General features: G+C 39.6%; 1 protein-coding gene across 9 annotated transcripts in view; it reads right to left on the bottom strand.

Annotated features, from left to right (window-relative positions):
- Positions 1-6,306: 6,306 nt before the first annotated feature.
- wizb (WIZ zinc finger b) overlaps positions 6,307-12,612 on the bottom strand; it is a 34,472-nt gene continuing 28,166 nt past the window's right edge. For 6 of the 9 annotated variants that reach the window (XM_028022598.1, XM_028022593.1, XM_028022594.1 and 3 more), the window contains 2 exons: positions 11,030-11,195; positions 6,307-10,060 (listed from right to left, as the gene is read on the bottom strand). In XM_028022598.1, the coding sequence (XP_027878399.1) occupies positions 9,718-10,060; positions 11,030-11,195 (509 nt within the window). In that variant the 3' untranslated portion in view covers positions 6,307-9,717. The remainder of the gene's footprint in view (positions 10,061-11,029; positions 11,196-12,612) is intronic. The other 3 variants (XR_003596160.1, XR_003596159.1, XR_003596158.1) reach the window with 3 other exon arrangements.

Genomic DNA, 12,612 nt, shown 5'->3' on the forward strand with positions numbered 1-12,612 from the left:
AGAATGTTGGAGAACAGCGCAGGAAGTGTACCCTCAGTCCAGGACTCAACAAGCTTTACTTAAACTTATCTCCATTATGTTTAAGTATGGAGATAAGAATACCAGAGTAGGCCCGAGGCGTGGATGTTTCTGTTATCATCTAAAACAGGGAAGTGGTGATCCTAATGGGAGCGTGAGTTTCCGGGCAGCCAGAGAGAAAGCCAATGTTGCCCCTCAGGGAGCTATCAGTCTGCGGCCGCTGAGGCCCGGCAGATAGCTGCGGCTTCCTTGTTGACGTGCGCTCGCCGGCCCACTCAAATATCCCCCCGGTGATGGATTATATCCAGGAACATCTTTGCTCCGTCAGACAGTTTCTGGCTCGTCCGGGGACTCTCGAGTGTGAGGCTGTGACTTTTTAAAAGCTGACAGGACGAAACATGAAGACCAAGAATAGTTGTCCTCCTTCATTCCAGAGAAATGTTTTGTCTCTGTCAGACCTGACTCAGTGCGAGGCAAAGCTGTCTGAGTAGTGTTGACATGCTGCAGAAACCTTGTGTGCTTTTGGAGATCGTCAACATATATTTTTAATGTGTTTAAACATATTTGTGGCCTACACGTCATCACCTTCCTAAAATAATGGCCTGAGTGATTTTTTTTGCCAAGTTTTTTTTCACCCCCAAATCATCTTCTGGCAAAAAATGGCTTATCCCTTTAATTTAGGAAAGTGATGATATGTAGGTTTTAAACGGGAAGGTGTCATGGATTGATCTGAGTACAAAGATTCTCCTGTTCCTCCTGTTACTGTAGTTAGGACCAGCCTGGACATTCACACTTCGCCAGATTGTTGTCGCTGTGGTTTCTAGTGGATTTAACTTCGGCCCTGTTTAGTAATTGTGGCTTATGATCTCCTTCTAATTGGACAGCACACTAATGGCCAATCTGAATCTTGTGGCAAATTCGAAAGAGTGCATCATGTTCTTATGGAGTGTAGTAAGTTTATTGTATATAGGAGAACCCTCTTCTCACGGATCTTCGATCTGGGATTTAATTCAGTGTCAATTAAGACTAGAGCTATCAATCGATTAAAAAAAAATCTAACCACAAGTTAGAAATTGGATTCTTCCTCTCTTGTCTTTTCTCTCTAGCCAATAGTTGTACCACCATATCCGCCTCCTGAATCAGATATCATCTTATCTGCTTAGAAAAGTACAAGTCTGCCTCTGTCACTTGCTTTGCTGTCTGTGGTTTTGAATCGATTCCAGCAGAGTGAGTCACAGCTAATCAGATGGAGGAATACAACCAACAGCTTGAGCACATCTAATCTAATGCAGCAACACAACTTTGTTTGGCTAAAAAAAGTTATCCAAAAGTGAACAGAGCTCAAATCTGCTCATGAAAATGTCAAATTGTACCATTGAGGAAATTTGGGTTTGATTTTTCTTTAGCAAATTCACTGCAAAAACACAAATATTTGTGATCTAGTTTCTAATGCAAATATCTCAGTACACTTGACATGAGACCAAATTAACTTATGAGTAACATTTCAACAAGATATAAGTGAATCCTTTAAGTGAACAACTCCTTAGTATGAATTAAAAAGTACTAGTTCCATTGGTGGATTATTTCACTTATAGCATGGGAAAATATCTTATCAGAGCCAGTGATAATCAGTGGAACTTATACTTTTTAAAATCAATATTAAGGAATTATATACTCAAAACAAGCTTCTATATCTTGCTGAGAATCTGCGTGTGTGCGCGTTTTAACAGCACATTTTTATGAGTTTTTTCTTGTGTGTAGTTTCGGGAACTGACGGTCTGACGGGACACCCCCCCCCCCGTTTTTTGGCTGTTTGACCATGACTTCTGCCGCGCCCTTCCTGAGTGTTGCACACTAAGTCCTCAGGAGGGTTAAACTTCTCCTAGCTATAGAAATGTTTCCATCTGTACCTTGGTGGAGCTAGCATCCACACATGGAACTAGATCTCGTAAACCCAATCAAAGGATTTGTGAGCAAATGAAATCCCAAAAAGCCCCACTTCTCGGCCAGACAAGACTTCAAGGATACAGTAAGCGATGAAACTAGATCCATGTCAGATTTCATTGCGTGTTCCAACAGGCCCAAGCCTGGAAGAAGTTCAGAATGAGCCGAGCAGCTCCAAGATATCATGTCTGCCATCGGCTTCATCTGAGGGCACGTTAAAGTCAAACTTTAATACATATTGTTAAAAAAAAAAGCATTGATTCTTCTGCTCCCCTGCTGCAGGAATGTCCAGTAAACACTGTTTCTCTGCCATATCTATGATGCTGACCTTTTCATTGTTGTTCACTGCTTTTTCCAAGAAGTTGACGTTTAAAGTTTCCGCTTAGGCCTTTAAAAAAAAAAAAAAAAAACTCCTGGTGTTTCCTTATGTTTTCGAACTCGCTGTGCCTTCATCCTGCGTTGTTTAGTTTCAGTGTAACGCTAGGCTAACAATAGATTCGGTTTGGACATTCATGTGGCATCGCGTGGGGTCAAAAGATGTGAATCTCTCTCCAAAGAGAGGGATGTTTCCTGTTTTCTTTGCTCCCAATTAGTCTCTCTGAAGATACGGAAAGAAACATTGTGGAGGAAATGCGAAAGCATCGGGATGCATGACATGCGATCGGATCCAAAGACGGTTTTAATGTGAGGCAATTGTCAGCGCGTGTGCGGCAGCTGCTTAAATGGTGCACATCAGAAGATTGAGTGATTAGAGCAGATCATTTACAGGACTTGAAATGATGATAACATGGAACGTTGGCACAAAAAAGAATGGAAGGATCACAATTAGGAGCTTAAATATTGAGGCAGAGTAGCACATTTGACAGAATCAGATGAGCTAATCAGGGAATGTGGCTCAGTTGTGGCCAGGAAAAAGCAGGAAAACCGAGGGAGGGAGACTAATTAACACTAGCTGTGTTTCCATTGACCATATAATTGCGCAATCTGACATTTTGAAAAGAAATTCGCTTTATGGAAACATGGCAATTTCGAGAAAACGTTTGTTTCGGTGCTAGCATGAAGCGGGGTTTGTTCGGCCATTTCGAGATTAGCTTATTCCGCAAAATGTGGAATGGACTGGACTTTATCCACATCACATGAGTCACGTGATCAACAACCAGATGTTGCCACTGGCACAACCCACAAAGAAGACCACAGGAAGTAGTTGGAGGACCACGGCAATGTGAAATTGCGTTGTTTTTTTTCGACATTTGCGTCATATCGACAGTTTTACGTACATTTGGAATGGAAATGTAGCTGATAAACTAAGATAGATAAAGAAAACAAAAGAGGGGGAAAAAACTGAGAAAGAGAAATTCAAATGTACGAGGAACAGAACACAATGATGAACTAAAAAGAAACAATAATAAGCACAGAGAATATGGCAACAACTAAATATCCCATAAGAAAGTAATCAGACGCAATCAAAACCCAAACAACCAAAGAATGTGACGGCAATCTTCCTGTCCCGTAGATGGATTTTATTTGAATATTTCTGAGGACTACATTCGGTTATCCCTTTTCAGAAGGTGACAGTTTGAGTTTAAAGTCTTTTTTGTCCCATTTAACTTTACATTTTTTTCCATATTTATGTAGTGTTTGAAAATAAGATGATTACCAACAATTTGGAGGAACTGCTTTACTGTGGCCGCAATGACTATCTTAAATGGAAAATTGGACTTGTCTTCTCTCTTGTGGTGTTTTCCATTTTTCTCATTTGTAGAGGGGATCCATTTAGGATTTTCCATGGTGGGAATTTATGATGCGTTGCAAGATTTTAGACACGATGTCTTTGAAGATCATCATTGTCAAGCGCTTTGCTTTTTGTTTTGTTTTGTTTTGTTTTTTGTCTTTGCCCTTCAACCCCACAGCTGTGCGGACGTTTACACAGGAGAAACTCTGAGAAGTTTCTGTCGAGTATTAGAGTTCATCGTTGCATAAAAACAGTCTGGTGCAAGTTCCTGGTGATATTCTCGTGCAGTCAGACAACGGATCTCACCGCTGGATTTAGAATAGGATCAAACTGTGGAAATAACAGCAGAAATGTTACTAGAAATGAGAAAAACTGTGAGCGCTTAATGAGTTTGTCGGGAGCAATGATGGTTATAATTTCTGAAATCTGCTGGAAGGAAGGAAATAGTCAAGCTAGCATTTAAAAGGATATTGGATATGTTATATGGGTTAAGCAGAGAACATTATACTGATTTAAGTGACTATTGGTTATTGTACCATGCACCAAATAAGTTAGATAAGGAGTTCCACAAGGTTCAATGCCTGGAACCTTATGTAATATATACAGTATATATGAAACCACCTTGTTAAAATCATTGGATGGCATGGGATACATTTTTAACAAAACGCTGATGATACTCTGCAATGTTTCTCCAGACAGCCCAACAAATCCAAAGCAGTTAGTGAGATTTCAAACTAATCTTGGAGACATTAAAACTTGGACTACTCTAAAATCACACAAAAAAGAGGTGGCCATCTTTTTGTTCTATTTGGCATCAGTTTGTTTTAAATGCCATGTGCAGTGTTGCACATGATCATGAGTGCACTTCACATGTTTGGGGACATGAATTTGTATATTTCTTATAAACAAAGACCAAGAAGGTAACAGACTATTTGATTTAGGTTTGATTTCAGACAAAAAAATGACTTGGACAAAAAAATCACTTTTGGCACAAAATGACTTGGTGCTTTTATTTTAGGAAGGTGACGATATGAAGGTTTTGACCATTTATAATAAATGAATGAGAACTAGTTCAAAACTGAGAACATGAATCAAGTCCTTTTGACCTGGCTGAACTGAATTTTAGGACTAGTTTTTTTTAAAGAATGAACTGGCACAAGAACATGCAAAAGATGTTTCCAAAAGATTTTGTCTTCCATTTAGGATGTATGACCAAAATTATAGCTAATCTGTGAAAGAATGACGGAAAAACTGGTTAAAACGGTCAGTTATCCCATATTTGTTTCTCTTCTCTGGGATATTTGATCAATTTTCAATATTTCAATATTTGTTTCTGCTATGTCCTATTTGCTCCCAGCCAGTCAAGACATATAGCTTCACCTTCTGAACCTGATGGCTCTCAAGTTGTCGTCCTGTTATAAGGAAATTGTTCCTCTCCACTGTCGTGCCGTGCTTATTCGAGACGGAGAATTGAGTCAATCTATGAAACAATCCGCCATTTACTAAACTTTTTTCCTAAGTGGCATTTTGTTCGAACAAAAAGACGCCTTTTTGTTCGCCGCCCTCCAAATAAAACACCATAAGAAAGAAAACGTCAGCACAAGTTACAAAAGGTTTGAGCCTGGGACGAAAGTTCACCTTTAAGATTAAAGAATGTCTGTGAGTTAGCATGGTCCAGTCAAAGTCCGACTGAGAATCTGATGTGTTTGGTAGCGGCTTCTTAATCAGGTTCTTTCCCAGGGATCTGCAATGGTAATCACTACAATGAATGCTTGTATTGTGTCTCCACCTACTGGACAAAGTCATTTATTATTTAAAGGATTTGCAGATGCATATGACGGAGCGTTAGAGCCATTGTACTGTAGATGGAACAAAAAGGAGTGGTAAATTTCTGCCTCAAACTCAGGAATTTTCTACAGAAAACAATAAAATTTCTGAGCTCCATAATTTTGAGATTAACCTAAAAAATCTTGAGTTTTTTTGGTGGAAATTAACAATTTTTTTGTAACTTCAATGACCCTAAATAAACTTGTAATACTCCCTCAAACTCTTGAACTGACGTTTTGCTTGACATTCAGCCCTAAAATGTAAATCTTTTGTTTATTTTTCTATTTCTAGGCTTTTGTAGCAGGGTCCTGTTTTGTGATTTACCTGTCACATCAACCGTCTGCCTCTTGATTGGTGTAGGCCATGATGTAACATATCTGTTCCTTTGTAACTGTCACGTTTTCAGAAAAAACAAATATTAGGTTTTTGTAAGCCACAATCATCCAGATAAATGTTTTCAACATGCAGCTCTGTCTGTGATAAATCTATGCAAGTTTGTTAATGATAAATAGAACTTCAATTATGTACTCATTTATTAGGACAGCAGTAATCCATTCATTGATGTTAATGATTGTTACATATCTCCCCCTAGTGGAGAAAATGTGTTCCATCCAAAGGGTTTACATTAACCCCTCGATGGACTGGCGACCTGTCAAATGTCACCCTGACCCTGCGAAATGAAGCCCAGACAGTGGATGGACGGGTTTGCTCATTAACATTTGCCATAACAAAACCCGGGAAAATGTGTAAGGCTCCATTCCCCCCAAAAAGGAAATGGCAAGGTCTGAAATTGTAATCACATTTATTGTTTTTTTTCTGGAGTTGATTCACTTAAAACATTACCCTTTGTGTACAGTACTGTTTGTTCCTCAGCTGCTATTGTAACACTCAAACATAAAACATACACACACTCGCACACAGAACAGCAAGCCGCACCCGCCGAGGCTCCACCAGGTACACTCTGGGCCTTCTCATACGCAGAGAAAGGAGGATCCCACATCAATTGGCAAAGCGGTCCCCCTGTTTCTGTGACCACCGAAGGAACATCAGTCGCCACCATTCCCACCAGCACCAAGTGTCAGCTTGGAGAAACTAACAGATAACATAATAAAAATAATAATAAAAATAAAAATAAAAAAAATAACCCAAGAGTCACCTCCTCAGGACTGCAAGTACAGAAACGCACAGATCAATAAAAATACAAAGCATCAAATGTCGAAATCAAATCACAATAGAGGAATTTAAGTTCACTTTTTGTTTAACTACTTTGCTAACAGAGATGCTGACGGCTCTATTAGCACCAACAGTTTCTTTAAGTATATGTAGTTTATATAGGTATGTACTGTATATAGTCCATAGAAGGATTGAGGAATCATTTGGATCGAACAGTCATTGTTTTAAGCGGACACTGGAGCACACCATAAAATGTCAACAACCTACATGGTATGTCTCTTCACTTCTGAAACACGGTGACCTAAAACAAACAAAAATGAAACTGGATCTCAGGTTACGGCCTCCGGATCCAGAGGTTTCTAGATGTGGACTGGCGGCTCTCGAGAGCCCCGCCCCCTTGTCAACTCCTGTTTGGTTTGCAACTGGAATAAATAGAGCTCTACAGTAACAACGGTTTAAGTCCCATGAAGTCTTATAAGGAAGCAGGATTACTCCGAACGCCGCTCCAGTCTGTCGTTGTCCGTTGCGCGTGTGCTAGCTCTCCACCGTCGGGTCCAATGTAAACAGCTTTTACAGAGGCAAGACATGGAAGTAAACAGGCTCTTTGGCACATCCTTCACAACCATGGATGCATTTCAAGTCTTGACTGGACTCTACGACAAGACAGGCTCACACACGAGTCTGTTTTATCTAAGGAGGCGTCTTTTATTCAAGCAGCTTGACTTGAATTTTTTTACCTTTAAAGAAAAAAAAAAGGACATATTTGCAGTGAATGTACAAAAATGTACAAACAAACACAGGCGCAAACTGGTGACCTACTTTTTTTTTTTTTTTTAAATGATACTTTTGGCTTTAAACAGAATGAAATTTCCCACATTCAGATGCAAAATAAAAAATAAATAATTTGGGTTATGTAAAAAAAAAAAAAAAAGGCAGGAAGAACATGGCAACGCTGAATGGACGAACTGAAATGAGTAACCGAGGGCTCTGACCTAAGTCGTCAAAGGTCAAGGCTGGGAAAACTTCAGTCGTGACAGCAGGTGGCGCTGCTGTGGAGCTGTAACATGAAGACAGGCACAAACATCAGTAGAATCATAAGAAGGAGCAAAGGTTTGGGGATTCATGTGTTTCTACTGTAGAAGGGGCCTTCCAAAAGTATTCATACCCCTTGAACTTATTTTGCTTTTATATTTTTACATAACAACGTCAATGTAGCTTGTTTAGATTCTATGCTAACACAAAGTACTGCTTGATTGTGAAGTTGCAGAAAACTGATATGTGTTATAATCCTTTTAAAAAAGATTTATTTTTTTTTAATTGCTCCACATTTGCACTCAGCCCCTCAAAATTCATAGGTTTTAGACGCACCTGATGCCGTAAGTCTTTTGTCGCTACCAGAACATTTTCACTAAATCTTTAATGTTTTACATTAGATGGAAAACATCTTTTAAAAAGAATCTTTCATCTTGACACAGATTTTCAATTGGACTTTGATCTAAGTTTGGAACATTCCTTGGTCTACGGTAATTTTTAGACTACAAGCTGTTACTTTTTTCAGAGGTTTGGAACATTGTGATGTGGCTAACATACGACCTTTAACCTGCGGATTTTGAAAGATTGGACAAGCTCAAGCAAATTTGCCTCAAGATGAATGTGAAATTGAGATGCGTTAAGTGTTATAGTGCTCATGAGAAGGATGAAGATAGCAATCAATGTTTTTTACTGGTAGGCTACTATATATATATATATATATATATATATATATATAAAATAAAGAATTATTATAGATAGAGATGGTCACCTATGACTTATAGATAAGTGCGCCCTACATATGTACACTTTTTTTTTCTTTTCAAAGTTAGTGAATGTGGCCTATATTCAGTCACACTCAATAGTCCGCAGATTACGGTACATCATTGTCCTAGCTGGCATAGATATTACTCCTGGATCAGCGTTTCTGGTTTTTGTTTGTGTGTCTTGTCTGTACAAAAAGGCCCAGTTTGGCACACTGAGCCTGGTTCTAATGCAGCTTAATCCTGTTAAAGGGGATTTTTTCCTTTCTACTTTCACCGCATGCATGCTCAATAGGAAAAATTGCTGGAAAGTGAAATCGACCTGAATTGAATTAAAATGGGTGTTATTAGCATTGGCGATATTTGCAGAAAATTAAGGTTAATTTTCTTTTCACTTCACATTCAGACACTATCATGTGTTGGTCTATCTATCACATAAAATCCCAATAAAATGCATTAAAGTTTATGACAAAAATCAAAAAGTTCTAAAAGTATGCATACTTTTGAAAATGACTGTATGTGTGTCTGTGTATTAACATGTATATAAGATCGCTACATTCCAGCTAAATATATGTAGACCTTGGGGGACAGTATTACAACAAAAAGGTTCATCTGAGTGATTGTTTTTTTAGTTTTGTGCTTCTACCTGTTGTTCCAAAATGTCACTGTAACACATGTAAATTGTTTCATTAAGTGCAGGATGACAGTGTCAAATTTAAAAGTGCCTTTTTAACACCAAGTGTTTTATCACACACCTAAAAGTCTCAGCGGTGAGACGAGCATGATTAGAAATTCAGTCAGGATTCCTATCATCTCACAAGTCTTGCTCGTGTGAGGATGGAGGGTTGAGCTGTAGTAGACAGGGCAGTAAAAGTATGATAAAGGGTTCATGTTAGCCTCTTAGTGTCCCAGTGATTGGGAAATGGTACAGAAATATCTGAACATTCAGTATAAACAAGGCAAACACAAAGTAGTATTTGATCTCTCCTCATGACCTCGGACAGTTCCCATTATCACCCATCCCCTAACCCAAAGCGGAGCCAGGAAAGCTTCGTTCCCGTGGCAACAAGACTTAGGAACAGTCTAGAGATGCTTCAAAGGTGCTTGGGGGGGCTTCAAAAGGGCTCTTATGATGGAGAAAGCTCCTCTCTTATTACAGTTTCTGGAGGTTGCAGGAAGGAAAAAGCGGTGGGCGAACAAAACAAGCAGTGACGCGCGAGGAGCTCGGGCTCACACCATCTGTGTGGGGAGAGGAATGGGAGTGGGGATTATGGCGGCCTGCTCCTCTGAAACCTGTGTGATCTCTTTGACAGTTATGGTGGGAGCGAACTCCGCCACGGGCGTGGGGGAGTGGCTGCTGGGGGCCGTGGAGCGGGTCGGGCTGGAGACAGTTCTTGAACTGGGGTCGGAGGCGTGGACCGGGGTCAAGTTGTTGTCTGGGTTGTGGCCGTCGGCGGTGGCTGCTTTTAGAGCGGCAGGCTTGTTGTAGTTCATCTTGAAGATGTGCTGCTGGAGGTGTCTGATCCAGTCCTCCTGCACCGACAGTGGGCCGTGGAACTCCACCTCGCAGAACCTGAATAACACAAAGAAAAAACTAACAGAACCGCTGAATATAACCACGATATAATAGAAGCAGTTGTTGGAGTAAAAGAAATAAGAACATTGCAGCACGCAGTTGATGTTGTCAGGCCACTTTCTCCCTTGGGAGAAGTTAAATTCTTTAAGGTTTTTTTTACTGCAGTTACATCAGAACCTAAGCACTTTTTGTGTTGCCTGAGAATCCCAAAAGGTTTACAAAATACTTCACACTGCATCAGCGGCTAAAGTGGAGAACAGCTTTAGAGGCAGAGGAGGAAGGAACTGCAGTTTGAGGATTAAAGGCGCTATTTAAAACTCAGCCACACAGTTCTTTAACTGATAGTCTCAACATTACCAATATTAAGGGTGCGTCCACACCAAATCCTTTTTGCTCCGCTTTAATCTAATTCTAGTTTGTTGGCCTTCAAAATCCAGTTCGATTGGGCAGAAGGGAATGCGTTAAATCAAACTGTGATGAGGACCAAAAAGTGAACTCCGGTGCAGTTAGAATGCAAATGTGAAAACTTAGCGGACCATAGACGACTTCAAAAGCAGGAAGTGTACTAAAGCACTGGGCATTCTGGGTAATTACAACCAAAACCAATGCAAGAGAATAGCGGACCGCTAGCAGTAGTCTTTTGCCAAAGACAAAAGAAAAATCTGCTCAAATCTGACTCCGTTCTTGTTTACATTTTATGTAGAAGGAAGTTGTGCTCACTGTCTTCTTCTGAGGTTTTTGTATTGTTTCTTCAGTGGTTCTTGGTGCAGTGCCTCCACAGGCAAGGAGATTAACAAGTAACTCAAAGAGTTTGGTTCCACAGTGCAATGTGAAAGAGAACCGCACCAGTTGAAAATGTAACAAATGTTGGTTTTGGTCCCCAGACTATCAGGTGTGAAAACACCCTTACTGCCCTGAGTGTTTCTTTCTTTCATGGATACAACTGAGCTCATAGGTTTTCCTTACCGGCACTTCAGGGTGTAGAACTTGCCCACCAGTTTGACCAGTGGGTAGGAAGGTGGCTTGGGTACGAGGGAGGGGACGGTTCCTGTGCGTGGGGGCTTTGGAGAGCCACTGTCCCTGTCGGCTCCGTCTGGGCAGGATGGGTGCTTCAAAGGCCGACGCTCGAAACCTTAGAGCAAGAGAACGCAGCAAAATTCATGTCTATAATCACTTTTTAATATGGAGGAGGACTCCAGTTTTGAAACTTGTTGAAGTTACTAAGAGCTAACAGGAAAATCTATAACACATTTTTGGTTTGCATGTTCTGCCAGTAAGATTTCTATTATTTATGCATTTATTTTCTGTACACATTTGGTTTAGGCAATATGGTCTTAAAGTCTCATCTCAATATCTTTGTGGTACTATTGTGATAACAATTATTTATGTTAGGTAATTGTTTGGCTGTGCCTGTGTGTCACAACAATTATAGCCCCCCCAAATACAAATACTGCACTAGAAAAACATTCCCCTTGGTAGAATGCTTCTTTAGGAAACCTGTCACACAAAGAAGTGTGATTTGAACCATTAAACTACAAACAGTGAAGGCATTTAATCATATTTATTTAAATTTATTGATTTTAATTTATGCTTTCACTGAAAAAACTGGAGAAAACAGTAAAAATGCCAACCTTTATCCAACATGTAGAAACAACAAGGCAGTTAACATCAAAGCTAACATTCTTAAGGATGCTCTGATTATCAGTATGGCTCTTAAGATAATTTTAAGAGATATCTGTGCTGTGTGTGGTGTGGTAAGAGGGATGTGGTCCACATGGAAGGACGACAAGAACACGGCAATCTAAAATCTAAAAAAACATTCAACATGTTTGATCGTCTTGGCTCGATATCGCAGCATGTGAGGCAATCAACCCAGCCTGTATAATGTGACATTTGGCCAATCAGAAAGTGACGTGACAGAAACACGGTTGGTGAATCCAAAATACACAGAAGACAAAACAACTGCCATGACAGACCAGCAATAACAGTCTACAAACTATCGCCGTTGCTTCTCCCCAGTCGGCCAAAGTGGTTCAGTGTGGTGTGACGTTGATAAAACGGCATAATTATGAACTGGTAAAATATGAACGAATAGCGGTTTTTGCATTTGAAAATTTCTCTAAATGAAATAATATCGAACATCTTTTCAACTTCATGTACTTTGGCAGTACACAGAAAAATCTGCTTTGATCTAAAACATTACTTAAGCACACATCTGTTATCTTAAAAAGCTACAATTGTAGGCCTGCAATCAATGAATCAATTAATGAAATGACAAATCAAAACAAACTCTATGTTTTTCATTTGCATAATTTATTGTCTTTCTTTTTTCTCTCTTTCTACCAAAACTGGATCACAAAAGTCTTCAATCTGCTGCAACCTGCCATTTTTATTAAGGATGAATCTGATACCGAGACTTCAGAATTTGATTTGTTGGTTTAATTAAGACATTTAAAATGTTTCAGCATTAAATGTTCATTAGAATTTAAAGTTCACTGATAGTTGATAATGTGTTTTTGCGCCTTTGCCATTATATTACTTGAAAATGG

The sequence above is a fragment of the Xiphophorus couchianus genome, chromosome 7 (genome assembly GCF_001444195.1).
Source record: "Xiphophorus couchianus chromosome 7, X_couchianus-1.0, whole genome shotgun sequence".
Lineage (NCBI taxonomy): Eukaryota > Metazoa > Chordata > Actinopteri > Cyprinodontiformes > Poeciliidae > Xiphophorus > Xiphophorus couchianus.